The sequence below is a fragment of the Rhinoderma darwinii genome, unplaced genomic scaffold (assembly GCF_050947455.1).
Source record: "Rhinoderma darwinii isolate aRhiDar2 unplaced genomic scaffold, aRhiDar2.hap1 Scaffold_4532, whole genome shotgun sequence".
Lineage (NCBI taxonomy): Eukaryota > Metazoa > Chordata > Amphibia > Anura > Rhinodermatidae > Rhinoderma > Rhinoderma darwinii.
This window is the reverse complement of record NW_027463957.1, coordinates 76,451-99,279: the sequence shown is the minus strand read 5'-3', so window position 1 is coordinate 99,279 and position 22,829 is coordinate 76,451. Positions and strand designations below refer to the sequence as shown.

The window sequence follows — 22,829 nt, the reverse complement described above, 5'->3', positions numbered from 1 at the left end:
TCTGAAATCTCCACATGTAGATGGTTTTCTGGACAGTGGAATGATTGACATCTAATATTTTGGCCATCTTCCCGTTCCTGAATTATAGACATCCATAACCTTTCTGAAGGCCTCAGAGCATTCTGGCATGGTGATACCACACATTTCAATAACAAAGGGCAAACCAAATGTCAAAGGTTTAAATGAGACACATTCCTCCTAGATCCTCTCTAAGGCTGTAATCACACTTGCAGCTTTTTTAGCCAAATCCAAGAGTGTATTAAAAAGACATGTAAAATATAAATGAAGGAATGAGTCAAACTCCAGGTCACAAATAGTAGTGTTTCAGAAATGTCTGCTGCTGTCCCATTTATTTGAATGGGGCTTTCTAGTATCCATGTGCATGCTGCAGAAACAACCCTGTATGGAATGGTTTTCAGTTTCACAAATTTCTGCTACAAATCTTTCCCAGAAGTGAATCTTACCTGAGGGTAAGAACAAATGAAATCGCCAGCCGCAACATTACTTACATAAGTGACGAATGTGTACACGATGTAGCAGGTAAATACTGTGGTATTACCAGAAAAATCATATATCCATTCGCCACCGCATATGTGCGTGATTTCGTGCTCCACACCTGATTCTAATTGTAGGTGTTTAAGGTAGTGATAATACACTTCTGATATTTACAAAAAAAATAAAAAATCTTTTGCATTTTTTTTTTCTAACTGCAAAGTTAATTTGTTAGTGTTTTTTTGTTCAATTCCATCACCTATATCTTGTTATACTGTTTTAATGAAAGTCAAATATAAAAATGTCCATTTATTTTAAAAACAAAAACTCACATTGTCCTTACTGTCACTCTGGATTCTCCTGAACATCAAAACGACTTTTCCACTGTGTGACTTCTCTGATGAGCCCCAAGTTTGCCTATACTATTAAAACATTTCCCACATTCTGAACATGAACATGGCTTTTCCCCATGTGACTTCTCTCATGTTTAACAAGACGTGATTCATCTATAAAACATTTCCTGCATTCTGAACATGAATACGGTTTCTCTCCTGTGTGAATTCTCTCATGAATAACAAGACTTGATTTATCTGTATAACATTTCCCACATTCTGAACATGAATAAGGCTTCTCTCCTGTGTGAGTTCTCTGATGATCCCTAAGTTTGTCTTTAGTAGCAAAACATTTTCCACATTCTGAACATGAATGTGGCTTCTCTCCTGTGTGAATTCTTCCATGTCTAACAAGACTTGAACTATCTTTAAAACATTTCCCACATTCTGAACATGAATATGGCTTCTCTCCTGTGTGAATTCTCACATGTTTAGCAAGACTTGATTTTTGTGTAAAACATTTCCCACATTCTGAACATGAGTATGGCTTCTCCCCTGTGTGAATTCTCTCATGTCTAACAAGATCTGATATTTGTGAAAAACATTTCTCACATAGTGGACATGTAAAACAAGATGTGATTTATCTGTAAAAATTTTCCCACATTCTGAGCATGAATACAGCTTACCTCCCGCGTTAATTCTTCTGTTTGTAAAATGACGAGAACATTTTGTGAACGGTTTACAACATTGAAACCTTTTACCCACTCTTTGACCTGTACTTGTTGCAACTATCTGTGGTTGGTCAGGAGAAGATTCCTCATGATTAGTGGAATTATGTAACAGATCTGTACTTTGAAGTCCTGGCTGTACATTAAGGGTAATGAGGTTTTCTCCTGAAGACTGCTGCATGATCTCTTCATCTTCTACTTTATAATTAATCGATAACATGAAGTTTCCCTCAGAATTCGTACTGGGAATTTCTGTAAGGATTAAAAATGTATTGTGTGATTTTGTTACAAAACACAAAAGTTGACACAAAGTTGACACATGTATGACGTTCATATTAGGCTGGAAACACACATGCATTCTTTTGAGCCAAAGCCAGAAGTGGATCAAGCAGGAGGGAGAAGTTTAAGCAAAGACCTTTGAATCAATACCTGGCTTCAGTTAAAAAAACCTGCCTCAAAAGCTATATGTGTTGTGATGATGCATTTTGTGTGGTTTATTGTGAGCCCTCAGGGATGCATTTTGTAATCAGGTACCACAGGTCGCGCAGCCATAAGACATAAAGTGTCCTCATTGTCCAGTCCCCACAGGGGATCATCAGGAGGCACCACCATCACTCAGCTAGTGTGCAGAGCAGCAAACCAAGCAGATCCAATTACCTCCCCCACCTGTGTTCTCATCCTTGCTGTGGCAGACAATAGTTGGACAATACACATAATACGGTAGTACAAAAGACCACAACTCACATACAGACAGTAGAAATACAAACTAAAGTCATTATAACAAATAATGGTGACTAGAAACTGCCAAGATGTTCCTCCCCCTGAGGGGTATATAAGGGCTTGACGTGGGGAAGAGAGGGATCTCCTGGATGTAGACTTTAATGAGAGCTGAAGCTGATGCCAGCGCTCTGAGGAGTTTCCTGTATTTACCTGATTTTGTGGACTGTGTGCTGTCCCTGCGTGAAGGGCGACCTGGTCTGTCAGCATTGGATACAATAAATCCTGTTGGAGTTGCCCTGTCTTCACTGGCTCTGTTGATCGTATATTAACCTAACGAACCCCATGACAACTGGTGTCAGAAGCGGGATCAACAGAGCGCAGCCCCATGGAGAACCACCCAGCGAATGAGTTCCGTAACTGGACCGTCCTTAGTCTCCAAGAACGAGCCCGAGAACTTGGACTGAACTACCAGTGACTATCTAAAAAGCCATTAATTGATCTACTGGTGAGTGCTAGCCAGATCACCTCCTCCCAGGTGGCTAATGGACATGCTCCAGAGACAGGGGCTCTTACCACTAAGAGCCAATGGTTGGTGTGGTAAGAGGAGGAAATGGCAGATCTGGGACCAGTCGTTACTCCGGAGTAATAGTTGGAAGCTGCTCGCATGGCAAAAAACAGAGACAAGCTGCAATGGAGGCTGAAAGAGGCTAGAATATTACCTGGGGTGAGAACCAGAGAATCCAGGAACCTTTACGGGTCACCCAGAAGTACTTCAAGACATTTTATGAGGTAACTGGGGATGTGGAAGGGTTTTTCTAGGACTTTGAACATCAGAGCGCCCTGCTGGATGTACCCACCTCTGATTGGATGCGTTTTTTAGTGGGGCTCCTTGAAGGTGGAGCCGCAGAAGCATACCGGACCCTAGACGCACAGTGGAACCGGGACTAAAACATTGTGAAACAAACTATTTTGTATTACTATGTAGTCATGCCAGACTCACATCGGGCCCAATTCTGAGACCTTCCCTGTACTACTGGAGGATCTTTTAGGATGTATGCCCATAAAATGTCCCAGGCGTGTCGGAGATGGCTGGAAGTGGATTCACTGTGGAAGATATTCTGCATGGGTTCCAGTTTTAAGCCAAGTGCCCCCAGGAAATACGGAAATGGTTCCGGGAATGGGAGCCATCAACATTGAATAGAGCTGCAGCCCTGGCTGATGAGGCACTAACCATCAAACCTCAGTGGAGGAGTCTGCTGGACAATAAACCTCAGCCGAACCCAGCCCCCCGGGCACCTCCTGTCATATATGCCCCTCAACCCATCCGCAGGCCGATGACAACCAGGCCAAACAATCCGGGGACCCCACAATTCTGACCACGATATGGAAGGTTCTCAGAAAGTAAATGTTATAGGTGGGGTCAGCCGGGCCCTTTACAGTCCAGGTGCCCCTCAAGAAATCGAAGGGAGCTCCGATCTTTTCCCCCTCGCCCTCGGCATCTTGTGCACTCCATCCTGCCTGAGGAAGAGTTACCACCACCCCCACCAGAGTGGACTGCTGAACCCTGCACCATGGAGACACCCTCTGGCATGTATAGCATTCAACCCCTTACGCAAAGTTACCCAGAGCAAAGGCAGCGCCATCTGCAGGATGACACTGGGGCATTCCTGACCATTGCTGACCCCCGTGTTGTTCGGCCAGAGGCAATCGATCAAGGCCCAGGAATACCCATCGAACTTGTAGGGTGTACTCGCAAATATATCCAGAAGGCTGCTGTACATTTGAATTATGGTTACGGGGAAAGACTCTGGATTGGTGTTATGGGGGGACTCCTTGTGGATGTTCTCCTTGGGAATGACATTGGGGAATTACAGTGCCATTTTGTGGGAGCCGTCACCCGACACCAAGCTGCCCAAGCACAGAGAGTTTCGGAATTGACTGTGGAGCAGCCTCCAGGACCCCCAACCGAACTGGTAAGAGCTGCATCAACTGATTCTACATTGGGGGACTTTTGGGACCGAGAAGAGTTTAGGCAAGAAATAGAAGATGATCCGACCTTGGCAGCTATTAAACTAAGGGCAGAAACTGGGCAGGAGGGAAAGAATGGGGATAGGATCACCAGAGATAAGGGATTGTATTATCGTTTAGTAGAGGCCCGGGGTGGGATCATCCCTGAAGTGACTACCAAGCAACTCATTGTCCCTCAAAAGTATAGGCTGCAACTACTCCAACTGGCTCATGACATCCCCTTATTGAGACATAAAGGTAGGAAACGGACAGAGAAAAGACTCACCCACAACTTTTACTGGCCTGGCATTTCGCAATCGATAGTTCAATACTGCCGTACCTGTGATTTGTGCCAATGGATGCGACATCCAGGCGCCCGTCACAAGGTACCCATGCAACCCCTGCCAATCATTGAGGAGCCATTTCAGCTTTTAGCTGTAGATATAATAGGAACTCTAGTGCACCCCAGCAGAACAGGGAAACAGTATATCCTGACGGTGATGGATTATGCCACCGGTATCCTGAGGCCGTGGCTCTGTCCAGCATTACAGCCATAAAGGTAGCAGAGGCTCTTGTTACCGTCTTCACCCGAGTAGGATTTCCCAGTGAAATACTATCAGATCAAGGGATCCAGTTCACGTCAGACTTGGTCCAGTTCCTGCGGCGTCCGAGCCATTCGCACCACCCCATACCACCCCGAACCAATGGACTGTGTGACCATTTTAATGGAACCCTAAAAATTTGCTACGTGCCTTTGCAGACACTGAACGGGACTGGGAGCAATACCTGCCACATCTCCTGTTTGCCTACCCAAGAGTCAACCGGATTTTCCCCTTTCGAACTGCTCTATGGTCGAAGGGTCCGTGGGGTCCTCACCCTTCTAAAGGAATACTGGGAGGGAGATATCACCGACACTGGAGTACCTGTCATTCCTTATGTTCTGGAATTTTGAGAACGCCTTACCCGACTAGTGACCTTGGCTAAAGAACGCCTGCAAGGGGCCCAGTATAGCCAGAAGACCTGGTATGATCGGAAAGCAAGGACCCGTGAATTTATTGAAGGGCAACAAGTGCTCATGATTATCGCTGCCCCTGCCAACAAGCTTCAAGCAACATGGGATGGCCCTTACCGAGTTATCCGAAAATGTAATGACACTTATTACGTCATTGCCATGAACCCTAGTGGCCGGCGACAAGAGACTGTCCACATCAACATGCTGAAAGATTACCACGACCGGTCCCTACCTGTTTTGGCCATTTGCTATCCCCCTAGTGATAAGGAAGGAGACAACTCCCTCCCGGACTTTCTATATCTGGCTCGAGCTGGGGGTACTCTGGACCAAGTGCCCCTGGGACCCCATCTGTTGAATATCCAAAAGGGTGATATTCTCGGCTTGCTGGGACCGAGGGCTTCCGTGTTTTCCTCAGCGCCGGACGGACAACACTCACTAACCACCACGTGGAAACTCCAGGACAACGCCCGATCCAGCAGGCCCGCTACCGAGTTCCTGAGGCCGTTCGGGACATGATCAAGAATGAACTGGCGGACATGAAACAACTTGGGATTATTAGGCCATCTCAGAGCCCCTGGGCCTCCCCTCTGATACTGGTTCCCAAAAAGGATGGCACAACGCGATTCTGCGTAGATTACCGGAGCCTAAATGATGCCACCAAATGTGACGAGTACCCTATGCCCCAGATTGATGATCTGTTGGATCGGCTGGCCAGTGTTTAATTTGTAACTACATAAGACTTGAGCAAGGGGTACTGGCAGATACCCCTAAAAGAGGACACCCGGAAGCGATCTGCATTTATTACCCCCTTTGGACTCTTGAGTTCCTGGGAATGCCCTTTGGGGTGAAAAATGCCCCAGCAACCTTCCAAAGATCGGTAGACCGGCTGTTAGAACAATGTCAGGACTTTGCCTGTGCATACTTGGATGATATTGCCATTTTCAGCACATCATGGGAGGAACATCTTAAACACTTAGGCATAGTGTTAGACCATGTTCTTGCAGCAGGACTGACAATTCGCCCTGATAAATGCCAGTTGGGTATGGCTGAGGTGCAATATCTGGGGCACAGAGTAGGAGGGGGAACCTAAGACCTGAGCCTGCCAAGGTGGAAGCCATTAGCAACTGGCCTACCTCTAAAAATAAGAAACAAGTACTGGCCTTTTTGAGGACCGCCAGTTACTACCGAAAATGAGTTTCCGATTTCAGTTCCCTGGCAATGCCCCTAAATGACCTGACCCGCAAAAACATGCCTAGTATGGTGAAGTGGACACCTGCCTGTGAGGAAGCCTTTATAGCATTAAAGACGGCTCTCACCACTGCCCCTGTCTTGGCCGCACCAGACTACAAGCACAGGTTCCTTGTGCAGACAGATGCATCCACCTACGGTATTGGAGCAGTTCTTAGCCAGATAAACGCGGCTGGGCTTGAACATCCAGTTGCTTTCATCAGTCGTAAACTACTAGATCGGGAAGTTGCCTGTGCCACTATTGAAAGACAGTGCCCTGCCATCGTATGGGCTCTCAAAATTACAGCCATACCTTTATGACAGAGACTTTACAATTGTAACGGATCACAATCCCCTCACATGGCTGAACCGAGGGTCAGGGGACAATGGACGATTACTGCGGTGGAGCCTGTCCTTACAACCTTACAGCTTCTCCATCCAATACAAACGGGGAAGCCAACACCAAAATGCTGATGGACTGTCCCTACAAGAAGAGCCATAGACCCCCCCCCCCCCCCCGTGCTGATCGAGGAACCCGGCAACTGTTGGGAATTATTTTGCGGTCGTACAATGAACTATCAAAAGTAGATCAGTGTGCACTACGAAAAAAACACCCCGATCACCTAATTATATATATACATACGTATATATATATATATATATATATATATATATATATACATATATATATACAAACGAGGAAATAGACGCAGCACTCCAAAAGTAGTTGCAAAGATAGTGGTTTATTCACCCATGTACAGAAATAGCTACGTTTCAGTCCTCTCAGCAGGACCTTTGTCAAGCTTGACAAAGGTCCTGCTGAGAGGACTGAAACGTAGCTATTTCTGTACATGGGTGAATAAACCACTATATTTGCAACTACTTTTGGAGTGCTGCGTCTATTTCCTCGTTTGTGTATCCAATTCAGGACCGTGTGGATGACGGTCAAGAAGTGCAACTTTTTTCTACCTAATATATATATATATATATATATATATATATATATATATATATATATATATATATATAATAGATTAAGGTTAGGATTTAGGGCTGTAATAGCAGTACTAGCTGTAAGGCTAGATCAGGGCTTTATTAGGGTTAGGGCTTTATTTTATTTTTACGTCTGTTATAAAAAACAAAAACGAAACAAGCAAAACAAAAAAAAAGAAAAAAAAAAGTTTTAAGCTGGGTACCCACAGGGGCGGATACGCTACGTAAAAATCACGCAGCGTGTCCAACCTAGAACCCGCAGTATATTTAGTCCCAAAATCGCACTACATTGTGGTGCAGTTTTTCTAACGGAATATTCGCTGCGGAAAAAAGCCGTTCATACTTACACCCTCCCTCCTCTGATGTCCGCTCCAGCCTCCCTGGATGACATTGCAAGAACTGTGATGCTGCAGCCTGTGATTGGCTGCAGGGGTCATATGGGACGCAACGTCATCCCAGGAGGAAGGAGGGCATTTTGGGTAAGTATGTTTTTTTTTTCCGGAAGTGCGATCTTTACGATTACGCCGCAAAACTTGGCTTTCTGTTGCGGGTTTTGAATCCTCATTGAATTGAATGGGAATACTCGCAATGGAAAATCAACAATAACTCAGAATAATTTGACATGCTGCGGAATTAAATTCTGCACCGCAGGTAAATTTATTGACGTTTACACTGCAGGTTTTTTTCCGCAGCGTGGGCATGAGATTTGGTAAATCTCACCTACTTTGCTGCTACTGAAAATGCTGCGGAATTTCCGCTACGTGTAGGAACTCGGCCTTAGTGTTATTCTTAGGCTTACTTTAGGTTATATTAGGACGTATAGAGCTTGTGTATGTACCCACACATAATGTCTCAGAGAATGTACCGTGCGGAGCAAACCTCACTATGCTTCGACAGTTCTGAGAGACCGACACCGCTTCAGAAGCGGAACCTTTTTCCGACAGTGGCGATTCCAATTCTACCACTGGACCCCATAGCCCTATGGTGGTAGATACAGCCGTCGAGGTCGAGGTGTCAAGTGCAGGGCTGAGTGTTGCAGTCCCTCCTGCAATGTGGGATCCCGCACTATAGTTTTCTCCCCAAGTACCCCAAATGGAAGCGACTCCAGGAATTAATGTCGATGTTGCAAATATTACAGCCTATGATTTTTTTTATTTATACGTATGTGATACAGTCCTACAATTAATTGTCCAGCAGACTAATCTTTATGCTATTTAATTTGTTCTGCAAAAGTCTGCATCTATTTACTTAAGAATGTGGAATGGCACAAGTGTCCCAGAAATTAAAATATTTTTAGGCATTACTCTCAATTTGGGTTTGGTTAAAAAAACAAAAACATCTGTCCGGTCCTACTGGACTTCTAGTGCTGTCCACGCTATCCCTGTATTTGTAGCAGTGATGTCCAGAAACCGCTATGAAGCCCTAATGCGGTTCATGTATTTTACCAATAATTCCCAAGTCCCCCCAAGAAATGACCCAGGCTGTGATTGGCTTAATAAATTAATGCCATTAATCGCCCTTCTAAGGGATTTATCTGTAGATGAATCACTTATGAGCTTTAAAGGCCGTATTTCTTTTTGTCAATTCATCCCCTCCAAACGAGCCAGATATGGGGTAAAAATGAAACAAATTTATTGGGGGTGTAGATCTTTCAGACCAGGTGCTTCAACCTTACCCGGTGAAGAAAAAATATGCCTAGTACAAAAAGGTGCCAATCTCCTTAATTCAGATTACTACGTATAACAGTTTTGTTCTTTTTAAAAAGGCCTAAGTAACGCTCACTTTTTTTCAGTACCAGGAGCAGGAGTTTTGATTCCACTATACCTGCGAGTCTGAATATGTGCGCAGACTTTCAGAGCGCCACTTTTTACACCCCGTCCCTTTCACCGAGACCCAAAAATATCTCCAAAAAAGGTGCCGGGTATGTAGTAAGCAGGGAAGGAGTAGGGATACCCGCTTTTACTCCCCATGTGTCTATCAAAACCAGGCCTTTGAAACTACCCCTCTTTCAAAACCAGATCACACAGATTACAATTACTAATATTAACACAAAAAAAAAAAAGGGGGTGTGGGTCTTTTTAGGGAGTCGATTTATTTATATTTTCTTTTTAGTTTGTGGGATTTCCAAGTAGGGAGGATTTCTTTTGGGAAAGGTCATAGAGCATATTTTTTTCAGACCGTGAAACTAATTTTACTCTTTATGATTTTATTTATTTGTGGGTGATCAAGTCCTGGAATTACATTTTCCAGTACAAAATCCCACTGCTATCAATGGACCCCCAATGTCCCTGAACTAAATTTTTTGGGGGGAATTACATTATTAACCCCTTAAGGACGCATTTTTGAAATCTGACATATTTCACTTTATGTGGTAATAACGTCGGAATGCTTAAACCTATCCAAGCGATTCTGAGATTGTTTTCTCGTGACACATTGGGCTTTATGTTAGTGGCAAAATTTGGACGATATATTCAGTGTTTATTGGTGAAAAATTGCAAAATTTAGAGAAAATTTATAAAAAATAGCATTTTTCAAAATATAAATGCATCTGCTTGTAAAACAGACAGTTATACCACCCAAAATAGTTACTAGCTCACATTTCCCATATGTCTACTTTAGATTGGCATAGTTTTTTGAACATTCTTTTATTTTTCTTGGACGTTACAAGGCTTAGAACATAAACAGCAATTTCTCATATTTTTAAGAAAATTTCAAAAGCCCTTTTTTAAGGTACCTGTTCAGTTCCGAAGTGGCTTTGAGAGGCCTATGTATTAGAAACCCCCATAAAACACCCCATTTTGAAAACTAGACTCATCAAAGTATTCAAAACAGCATTTAGAAAGTTTATTTAACCCTTCAGGCATTTCACAGAAATTCAAGAAAAGTAGAGGTGAAATTTGCAAATTAAATTTTTCTTGCTGAATTTCAATTGTATAAAAAAAAATTCTGTAACACAGAAGTTTTTACCAGAAAAACAATACTAAATATGTTTTTGCCAGATTCTGCAGTTTTTAGAAATGTCCCACATGTGTCTCTAGTGCGCTCGTGGACTGAAACACAAGCCCCAGAAGCAAAGAAGCGCCTAGTGCATTTTGAGGCCTCTTTTTTATTAGAATATATTTTAGGCAGCATGCCAGGTTTGAAGAGGTGTTGAGGTGCCAAAACAGTAGGAATCCCCAAAAAGTGACCCCATTTCGGAAACTAAACCCCTCAAGGAATTCATTTATGGTTGTTGTTACCATTTTGACCCCACAGTTTTTACACAGCACGTATTTGAATTGGGCTATGAAATTAAAAAAATGTAATTTTTTCCAATAAGATGTCATTTTTTATCAAAATTTCTTATTTTCACAGGGAACAAAATACCCCATTTTGTTGCCCAATTTGTCCTGAGTGCAGCAATACCCCATTTGTGGTGATAAACTGCCGTTTGGGCCCATAGGGGGGCTTAGAAGGAAAGGAGCACTATTTGTTCTTTGGAGTCCAGATTTTGCTGGATTGGTTTTCGGGTGCCATGTCGCATTTGCAGAGCCCCAGAGATATCAAAGCAATGAAAACCCACCAGAAGTGACCCCATTTCGGAAACTACACCCCTCAAGGAATTAATTTATGGTTGTTGTTACCATTTTGACCCCACAGTTTTTACACAGCACGTATTTGAATTGGGCTGTGAAATGAAAAAAAAATACATTTTTTCCAATAAGATGTCATTTTTCATCAACATTTCTTATTTTCACAAGGAACAAAATACCCCATTTTGTTGCCCAATTTGTCCTGAGTGCAGCAATAACCCATTTGTGGTGATAAACTGCCGTTTGGGCCCATGGGTGGCCTCAGAAGGGAAGGAGCGCTGTGTGTTCTTTGGAGTGCAGATTTTGCTGGATTGGTTTTCGGGTGCAATGTCGCATTTGCAGAGCCCCAGAGGTATCAAAGCAATGGAAACCCACCAGAAGTGACCCCATTTTGGAAACTACACCCCTCAAGGAATTAATTGATGGGTAATGTGACCATTTAGACCCCATAGTTTCTTCACAGAACTTATTTGAATTGGGCTGGGAATTTAAAAAAAATATATATTTTCCAATAATATGTAGTTTTAGCTAAAAATTTCTTATTTTCACAAGAAATAAAACACTCCATTTTGTTGCCCAATTTGTCCTGAGTGCAGCAATACCCCATTTGTGGTGCTAAACTGCCGTTTGGGCCCATAGGGGGGCTTAGAAGGAAAGGAGCACTATTTGTTCTTTGGAGTCCAGATTTTGCTGGATTGGTTTTCGGGTGCCATGTCGCATTTGCAGAGCCCCAGAGGTATCAAAGCAATGGAAACCCACCAGAAGTGACCCCATTTTGGAAACTACCCCCTCAAGGAATTCATTTATTGGGGTTGTGACCATTTTGACCCCATAGTTTTTTCACATAACTTATTTGAATTGGGCTGGGAATTCAAACAAAATTTATTTTTTCCAATAATATGTAGTTTTGGCTGAAAATTTCTTATTTTCACAAGAAATAAAATACCCCATTTTGTTGCCCAATTTGTCCTGAGTGCGGCAATGCCCAATTTGTGGTGATAAACTGACGTTTGGGACCATGGGAGGGCTCAGAAGGAAAGGACCACCATTTGGCCTACTGGGGATTTTCTGGTGCGAAGTCATGTATGCAGAAGCCCCTGAGGTAACAGTACAGTTGAAACCTCCAAGAAGTGACCCCATTTTAAAAACTACACCCCTTAAGGCATTCATTTAGAGGTGTAGTGAGCATTTTGACCGGAGACATACACCCTATAAACTGTAATGTGTGTTCCCACGGGTATGGCAATACCCTACATGTGGCTGTTATCAGCTGCCTGGGCATGCAGCAGGGCTCAGAGGGGAAAGGGGGGATAAGCTGTGCGGAGTGCATCAGGGTAAGTAAAACTGGGGTAGATTAAAAATCAAGGGATGTGTAATGACAAGGTAGGGAGACAGACAGGTGAGCCCTAATCTACCCGCCACTCAGTCCCTGCCTACTTGCAACGACCCGTCCTAAGCGACAGGGTACAACTGGGCGACGGTCCCTACGCTCAGTAAGTGCAAGACAGACAAAACAGACAGGGGTACACAGAAGATAGGGAAACGGGGCAGCTGCCCACGGAGACACCGTGAGCAACAAGAGTGGTGAACGAGCCGAGTCAAACAAGGAGTGAGCAAGGTACAAAACGCTGAGCAGGAGAGTTGTCAGAAAGCCAAGGTCAATAACAAGCAGAGGATCAGTAGTACAAGCAGCAGCAGCAGCAAGCCAGGAAACAAGCATAGAAGAATCACAGGCAAAGGAGGAACAGGAAAGGCAGCTATAAATAGACAGTGGGCGGGAACTAGCTCCGTCTGGCCAGGCTGTGATAGGCTCTCCCACTCCTAAGCCTGACATCCTGAGTGGTGGAAGATGGAGTCAGTCTCACAGACATAGGAGCAGGTGCAGACTGATTGCCCACGGGCGTCGACACAGAACCTGTGTCTGGCAAATCCTTTACAGGATGTATGATAAATTTTGAAGCACTCTTTCATATGGAGCCTTAGTTTTTCGGGACACGTGTCACATTGATATATTGTGTCCTTCCTTATCCCCCTCTTATAGCAGACTTTGTACCTATTTTCACTTTTTCCTTTCTTGCCAGTTTGGGGAACTTCTCCTGGAAAGTGTTGCCCTGGTATGATGCGTGTGGCCATGCTTCCAGAAGTACTGGGTGCCCCCCCCCTTCTTGGTCCCTAAAAATTAGTTTCTTGATAACCACCTCTTGAAATTTTAGGAAAGTTCCCCTCTGGCCTGTACATCGACGTAACACGTACACATTGTACAATGCCATCTGTATGATGTGCACGGCCAGCTTCTTATACCACACCGCATGGCGCTGTAGGGCTTCAGGGCTTGATCTAACAAGTCCACCCCTCCCATGTACCTACTGTAGTCCAGGATGCAGTCTGGTTTAGGGGTCTTTGTACTGGTACCTCGTACAGGTACATGGGTACTGGTGTGACATCTCTCTTGTCCTTGTACTTGACACACAATATGTTGCTGCTAGATTGTGCCCTGCTCTCACCCCCTCTGAGTGTTTGCCCAAGCAGAGTCTTAGGGAGGCCTCTCAGATTTCTTCTAGCGGTGCCGCATGACTTCTGGAAGCGAGGCAGTTGAAGAGAGGGACGCTGGTATAAAAATTATCCAGGTAGAGGTGGTAACCCTGGTCTAGCAGTGGGTGCACCAAATCCCACACAATTTTTGCATTAACTCCCAGTAAGGGGGGGGAGGGCATTCTGGGGGCTGAATACTGGTGTCCTTCCCTTCATATATCCTAAATTTGTAGGTATACCCTGATGCACTCTCGCACCGCTTATACATCTTCACGCCATACCTTGCCCTCTTACTCGGCAGGTACTCGCGGAATTGAAGCCTCCCTTTAAAATGTACCAAGGACTCCTCAATAGAAATACACTTCTCGGGGGTGTATGCTTGGGAAAACCGGACACTGACACGGTCTAATAGGGGTCTCCGTTTATACAAACGGGCAAAACTGGGTTCGTCTTGGAGTAGGCCATGCTCATCAGGAGAAGCAAATTATTGCCTTATTTTTTTTTTTTTTTTAGGTTCCACTTCATTTCTGAAGTTGCTTTGAGGGGCCCATATATTAGACACCCCTATGAAACACCCCATTTTAGAAACTAGACCCCTCAAAGTATTCACAACAGCATTTAGAAAGTTTATGAACCCTTTAGGTGTTTCACAGGAATTTAGAGCAAAGTAGAGGTGAAATTTACATATTTATTTTTGTCAGAAAATCCTTTTTATGCAATTTTTTTTCTATAACACAAAAGGTTTTACCAGAGAAACGCAACTCAAAATGTATTGCCCAGATTCTGCAGTTTTGAGAAATATCCCACATGTGGCTCTAGTGCGGTAATGGACTGAAGCACCGGCCTCAGAAGCAAAGGAAGACCTAGTGGATTTTGAGGCCTCCTTTTTATTAGGCACCATGTCCGGTTTGAAGAGGTCTTGTGGTGCCAAAACAGTGGAAACCCCCCAAAAGTGACCCCATTTTGGAAACTAGACCCCTTGAGGAATTCATTGCAGTTTTCATGGGGTGCATGCGGCTGTTTGATCAGTTTTTATTCTATTTTTTTTACAGCGTTCACCGTGCGCTATAAATGACACATTGACTTTATTCTGCGGGGCGATACGATTACGGTGACACCAGATGTTTATAGGTTTTTTATGTATTATGGCGTTTGCACAATAAAATACGTTTTGGAAAAAACCATTCCCTTTTTGTGTTACCTTATTCTAAGAGCCAGAACTTTTTTATTTTTCCATCAAGAAAGCCGTGCGAGGACTTATTTTTTGCGTAACGAACTGTAGTTTCGATCAGGAGCATTTTTAGGTACATGCGACTTTTTGATCTCTTTTTATTCCATTTTTTGGGATGTGAAGTGACCAAACAATTGTGATTGTGGTACGGTCTATTATTATTTTCTTTTACGGCGTTCACCGCGCGGGATAAATAACTAAATAATTTTGTAGTTCAGGCCGTTACGGACGCGGCGATACCAATTATGTATAGTTTATTTGTTTGTTTATATATTTTTATTAATAATAAAGGACTGATAAGGGAAAAGGGGGGATTTTTACTTTTAATACTTTTAAAACTTTTATTTTCTTATTTTTACACATCTTTTTTTTACTTTATTACTTTGTCCCACTAGGGGACTTGAGGGCAGGAGGCCCTGATCGCTATTCTAATACACTGCACTACATGCGTAGTGCAGTGTATTGGAGTGGTCAGCTACTCACTGACAGCAAGAATAGTGGGTCCTGACTTCGTCAGGACCCACTAGGCTTCCGTCGATGGCATAGCCGGACGCCATTATACGTGCCCTATCTCCTATATAAGTAAAGAGGCTCTGTCACCACATTATAAGTGTCCTATCTCCTATATAAGTAAAGAGGCTCTGTCACCACATTATAAGTGTCCTATCTCCTATATAAGTAAAGAGACTCTGTCACCACATTATAAGTGTCCTATCTCCTATATAAGTAAAGAGGCTCTGTCTCCACATTATAAGTGTCCTATCTCCTATATAAGTAAAGAGACTCTGTCACCACATTATAAGTGCCCTATCTCCCATATAAGTAAAGAGGCTCTGTCACCACATTATAAGTGTCCTATCTCCTATATAAGTAAAGAGGCTCTGTCACCACATTATAAGTGTCCTATCTCCTATATAAGTAAAGAGGCTCTGTCACCACATTATAAGTGCCCTATCTCCTATATAAGTAAAGAGGCTCTGTCACCACATTATAAGTGTCCTATCTCCTATATAAGTAAAGAGGCTCTGTCACCACATTATAAGTGTCCTATCTCCTATATAAGTAAAGAGACTCTGTCACCACATTATAAGTGTCCTATCTCCTATATAAGTAAAGAGACTCTGTCACCACATTATAAGTGCCCTATCTCCCATATAAGTAAAGAGACTGTCACCACATTATAAGTGCCCTATCTCCTATATAGGTAAAGAGACTCTGTCACCACATTATAAGTGCCCTATCTCCTATATAAGTAAAGAGGCTCTGTCACCACATTATAAGTGCGCTATCTCCTATATAAGTAAAGAGACTCTGTCACCACATTATAAGTGTCCTATCTCCTATATAAGTAAAGAGACTCTGTCACCACATTATAAGTGTCCTATCTCCTATATAAGTAAAGAGGCTGTCACCACATTATAAGTGTCCTATCTCCTATATAAGTAAAGAGACTCTGTCACCACATTATAAGTGTCCTATCTCCCATATAAGTAAAGAGGCTCTGTCACCACATTATAAGTGCCCTATCTCCTATATAAGTAAAGAGGCTCTGTCACCACATTATAAGTGTCCTATCTCCTATATAAGTAAAGAGGCTCTGTCACCACATTATAAGTGCCCTATCTCCCATATAAGTAAAGAGGCTCTGTCACCACGTTATAAGTGTCCTATCTCCTATATAAGTAAAGAGGCTGTCACCACATTATAAGTGTCCTATCTCCTATATAAGTAAAGAGGCTCTGTCACCACATTATAAGTGCCCTATCTCCTATATAAGTAAAGAGGCTCTGTCTCCACATTATAAGTGTCCTATCTCCTATATAAGTAAAGAGGCTCTGTCTCCACATTATAAGTGTCCTATCTCCTATATAAGTAAAGAGGCTCTGTCACCACATTATAAGTGTCCTATCTCCTATATAAGTAAAGAGGCTCTGTCAACTCATTATAAGTGCCCTATCTCCTATATAAGTAAAGAGGCTGTCACCACATTATAAGTGTCCTATCTCCTATATAAGTAAAGAGGCTCTGTCACCACATTATAAGTGTCCTATCTCCTATATAAGTAAAGAGGCTCTGTCACCACATTATAACTGCCCTATCTCCTATATAAGTAAAGAGGCTCTGTCTCCACATTATAAGTGCCCTATCTCCTATATAAGTAAAGAGGCTCTGTCACCTCATTATAAGTGTCCTATCTCCTATATAAGTAAAGAGGCTCTGTCACTACATTATAAGTGCCCTATCTCCTATATAAGTAAAGAGCCTCTGTCACCACATTATAAGTGTCCTATCTCCTATATAAGTAAAGAGGCTCTGTCACCACATTATAAGTGCCCTATCTCCTATATAAGTAAAGAGGCTCTGTCTCCACATTATAAGTGTCCTATCTCCTATATAAGTAAAGAGGCTCTGTCTCCACATTATAAGTGTCCTATCTCCTATATAAGTAAAGAGGCTCTGTCACCACATTATAAGTGTCCTATCTCCTATATAAGTAAAGAGGCTCTGTCAACTCATTATAAGTGCCCTATCTCCTATATAAGTAAAGAGGCTGTCACCACATTATAAGTGTCCTATCTCCTATATAAGTAAAGAGGCTCTGTCACCACATTATAAGTGTCCTATCTCCTATATAAGTAAAGAGGCTCTGTCACCACATTATAACTGCCCTATCTCCTATATAAGTAAAGAGGCTCTGTCTCCACATTATAAGTGCCCTATCTCCTATATAAGTAAAGAGGCTCTGTCACCTCATTATAAGTGTCCTATCTCCTATATAAGTAAAGAGGCTCTGTCACTACATTATAAGTGCCCTATCTCCTATATAAGTAAAGAGGCTCTGTCTCCACATTATAAGTGCCCTATCTCCTATATAAGTAAAGAGGCTGTCACCACATTATAAATGTCCTATCTCCTATATAAGTAAAGAGACTCTGTCACCACATTATAAGTGTCCTATCTCCTATATAAGTAAAGAGGCTCTGTCACCACATTATAAGTGTCCTATCTCCTATATAAGTAAAGAGGCTCTGTCTCCACATTATAAGTGTCCTATCTCCTATATAAGTAAAGAGGCTCTGTCTCCACATTATAAGTGTCCTATCTCCTATATAAGTAAAGAGGCTCTGTCACTACATTATAAGTGCCCTATCTCCTATATAAGTAAAGAGGCTCTGTCTCCACATTATAAGTGCCCTATCTCCTATATAAGTAAAGAGCCTCTGTCACCACATTATAAGTGTCCTATCTCCTATATAAGTAAAGAGGCTCTGTCACCACATTATAAGTGTCCTATCTCCTATATAAGTAAAGAGGCTCTGTCACCACATTATAAGTGTCCTATCTCCTATATAAGTAAAGAGGCTCTGTCACCACATTATAAGTGTCCTATCTCCTATATAAGTAAAGAGGCTCTGTCTCCACATTATAAGTGCCCTATCTCCTATATAAGTAAAGAGGCTGTCACCACATTATAAATGTCCTATCTCCTATATAAGTAAAGAGACTCTGTCACCACATTATAAGTGTCCTATCTCCTATATAAGTAAAGAGGCTCTGTCACCACATTATAAGTGTCCTATCTCCTATATAAGTAAAGAGGCTCTGTCTCCACATTATAAGTGTCCTATCTCCTATATAAGTAAAGAGGCTCTGTCTCCACATTATAAGTGTCCTATCTCCTATATAAGTAAAGAGGCTCTGTCACTACATTATAAGTGCCCTATCTCCTATATAAGTAAAGAGGCTCTGTCTCCACATTATAAGTGCCCTATCTCCTATATAAGTAAAGAGCCTCTGTCACCACATTATAAGTGTCCTATCTCCTATATAAGTAAAGAGGCTCTGTCACCACATTATAAGTGTCCTATCTCCTATATAAGTAAAGAGGCTCTGTCACCACATTATAAGTGTCCTATCTCCTATATAAGTAAAGAGGCTCTGTCACCACATTATAAGTGTCCTATCTCCTATATAAGTAAAGAGGCTCTGTCACCACATTATAAGTGCCCTATCTCCTATATAAGTAAAGAGGCTCTGTCACCACATTATAAGTGTCCTATCTCCTATATAAGTAAAGAGGCTCTGTCACCACATTATAAGTGTCCTATCTCCTATATAAGTAAAGAGACTCTGTCACCACATTATAAGTGTCCTATCTCCTATATAAGTAAAGAGGCTCTGTCACCACATTATAAGTGTCCTATCTCCTATATAAGTAAAGAGACTCTGTCACCACATTATAAGTGCCCTATCTCCTATATAAGTAAAGAGGCTCTGTCACCACATTATAAGTGTCCTATCTCCTATATAAGTAAAGAGGCTCTGTCACCACATTATAAGTGCCCTATCTCCTATATAAGTAAAGAGGCTCTGTCACCACATTATAAGTGTCCTATCTCCTATATAAGTAAAGAGGCTCTGTCACCACATTATAAGTGTCCTATCTCCTATATAAGTAAAGAGGCTCTGTCACCACATTATAAGTGTCCTATCTCCTATATAAGTAAAGAGACTCTGTCACCACATTATAAGTGCCCTATCTCCTATATAAGTAAAGAGGCTCTGTCACCACATTATAAGTGTCCTATCTCCTATATAAGTAAAGAGACTCTGTCACCACATTATAAGTGCCCTATCTCCTATATAAGTAAAGAGGCTCTGTCACCACATTATAAGTGTCCTATCTCCTATATAAGTAAAGAGGCTCTGTCACCACATTATAAGTGCCCTATCTCCTATATAAGTAAAGAGGCTCTGTCACCACGTTATAAGTGCCCTATCTCCTATATAAGTAAAGAGGCTGTCACCACACTATAAGTGCCCTATCTCCTATATAAGTAATGAGACTCTGTCACCACATTATAAGTGTCCTATCTCCTATATAAGTAAAGAGGCTGTCACCACATTATAAGTGCCCTATCTCCTATATAAGTAAAGAGGCTCTGTCACCACATTATAAGTGTCCTGTTTCCTATATAAGTAAAGAGGCTGTCACCACATTATAAGTGCCCTATCTCCTATATAAGTAAAGAGGCTCTGTCACCACGTTATAAGTGCCCTATCTCCTATATAAGTAAAGAGGCTGTCACCACATTATAAGTGTCCTATCTCCTATATAAGTAAAGAGACTCTGTCACCACATTATAAGTGCCCTATCTCCTATATAAGTAAAGAGGCTCTGTCACCACATTATAAGTGTCCTATCTCCTATATAAGTAAAGAGGCTCTGTCACCACATTATAAGTGCCCTATCTCCTATATAAGTAAAGAGGCTCTGTCACCACATTATAAGTGTCCTATCTCCTATATAAGTAAAGAGGCTCTGTCACCACACTATAAGTGTCCTATCTCCTATATAAGTAAAGAGACTTTGTCACCACATTATAAGTGCCCTATCTCCTATATAAGTAAAGAGGCTGTCACCACATTATAAGTGCCCTATCTCCTATATAAGTAAAGAGGCTCTGTCACCACATTATAAGTGTCCTATCTCCTATATAAGTAAAGAGACTCTGTCACCACATTATAAGTGCCCTATCTCCTATATAAGTAAAGAGACTCTGTCACCACATTATAAGTGTCCTATCTCCTATATAAGTAAAGAGGCTGTCACCACATTATAAGTGCCCTATCTCCTATATAAGTAAAGAGGCTCTGTCACCACATTATAAGTGCCCTATCTCCTATATAAGTAAAGAGGCTCTGTCACCACATTATAAGTGTCCTATCTCCTATATAAGTAAAGAGACTCTGTCACCACATTATAAGTGCCCTATCTCCTATATAAGTAAAGAGACTCTGTCACCACATTATAAGTGTCCTATCTCCTATATAAGTAAAGAGGCTCTGTCACCGCATTATAAGTGTCCTATCTCCTATATAAATAAAGAGGCTGTCACCACATTATAAGTGTCCTATCTCCTATATAAGTAAAGAGGCTCTGTCACCACATTATAAGTGCCCTATCTCCTATATAAGTAAAGAGGCTCTGTCACCACATTATAAGTGTCCTATCTCCTATATAAGTAAAGAGGCTCTGTCACCACATTATAAGTGTCCTATCTCCTATATAAGTAAAGAGACTCTGTCACCACATTATAAGTGTCCTATCTCCCATATAAGTAAAGAGACTCTGTCACCACATTATAAGTGTCCTATCTCCTATATAAGTAAAGAGACTCTGTCACCACATTATAAGTGCCCTATCTCCTATATAAGTAAAGAGGCTCTGTCACCACATTATAAGTGCCCTATCTCCTATATAAGTAAAGAGACTCTGTCACCACATTATAAGTGTCCTATCTCCTATATAAGTAAAGAGGCTCTGTCACCACATTATAAGTGTCCTGTTTCCTATATAAGTAAAGAGACTCTGTCACCACCTTATAAGTGCCCTATCTCCTATATAAGTAAAGAGGCTCTGTCACCACATTATAAGTGTCCTATCTCCTATATAAGTAATTAGACTCTGTCACCACATTATAAGTGTCCTATCTCCTATATAAGTAAAGAGGCTCTGTCACCACATTATAAGTGCCCTGTCTCCTATATAAGTAAAGAGGCTCTGTCACCACATTATAAGTGTCCTATCTCCTATATAAGTAAAGAGGCTCTGTCACCACATTATAAGTGTCCTATCTCCTATATAAGTAAAGAGGCTGTCACCACATTATAAGTGTCCTATCTCCTATATAAGTAAAGAGGCTCTGTCACCACACTATAAGTGCCCTATCTCCTATATAAGTAAAGAGGCTCTGTCACCACATTATAAGTGTCCTATCTCCTATATAAGTAAAGAGGCTGTCACCACATTATAAGTGCCCTATCTCCTATATAAGTAATGAGGCTCTGTCACCACATTATAAGTGCCCTATCTCCTATATAAGTAAAGGGGCTCTGTCACCACACTATAAGTGCCCTATCTCCTATATAAGTAAAGAGGCTCTGTCACCACATTATAAGTGTCCTATCTCCTATATAAGTAAAGAGGCTGTCACCACATTATAAGTGCCCTATCTTCTATATAAGTAAAGAGGCTCTGTCACCACATTATAAGTGTCCTATCTCCTATATAAGTAATGAGGCTCTGTCACTACATTATAAGTGCCCTATCTCCTATATAAGTAAAGAGGCTCTGTCACCACATTATAAGTGTCCTATCTCCTATAAGTAAAGAGGCTCTGTCACCACATTATAAGTGTCCTATCTCCTATATAAGTAAAGAGACTCTGTCACCACATTATAAGTGTCCTATCTCCTATATAAGTAAAGAGGCTCTGTCACCACATTATAAGTGTCCTATCTCCTATATAAGTAAAGAGGCTGTCACCACATTATAAGTGTCCTATCTCTTATATAAGTAAAGAGACTCTGTCACCACATTATAAGTGCCCTATCTCCTATATAAGTAAAGAGACTGTCACCACATTATAAGTGCCCTATCTCCTATATAAGTAAAGAGGCTCTGTCACCACATTATAAGTGTCCTATCTCCTATATAAGTAAAGAGACTCTGTCACCACATTATAAGTGCCCTATCTCCTATATAAGTAAAGAGGCTCTGTCACCACATTATAAGTGCCCTATCTCCTATATAAGTAAAGAGGCTCTGTCACCACATTATAAGTGTCCTATCTCCTATATAAGTAAAGAGGCTGTCACCACATTATAACTGCCCTATCTCCTATATAAGTAAAGAGGCTCTGTCACCACATTATAAGTGCCCTATCTCCTATATAAGTAAAGAGGCTCTGTCACCACATTATAAGTGTCCTATCTCCTATATAAGTAAAGAGGCTGTCACCACATTATAAGTGCCCTATCTCCTATATAAGTAATGAGACTCTGTCACCACATTATAAGTGTCCTATCTCCTATATAAGTAAAGAGGCTGTCACCACATTATAAGTGCCCTATCTCCTATATAAGTAAAGAGGCTCTGTCACCACATTATAAGTGTCCTATCTCCTATATAAGTAAAGA

General features: G+C 41.8%; 1 protein-coding gene across 2 annotated transcripts in view; it reads right to left on the bottom strand.

The window, feature by feature from the left end:
- Positions 1 to 789: 789 nt before the first annotated feature.
- Positions 790 to 22,829, bottom strand: part of LOC142717117 (oocyte zinc finger protein XlCOF7.1-like) — a 71,984-nt gene continuing 49,944 nt past the window's right edge. For both annotated transcript variants that reach the window (XM_075848724.1, XM_075848725.1), the window contains one exon: positions 790 to 1,804. In XM_075848724.1, coding sequence (XP_075704839.1) covers positions 1,308 to 1,804 — 497 coding nt within the window. In that variant the 3' untranslated portion in view covers positions 790 to 1,307. The remainder of the gene's footprint in view (positions 1,805 to 22,829) is intronic.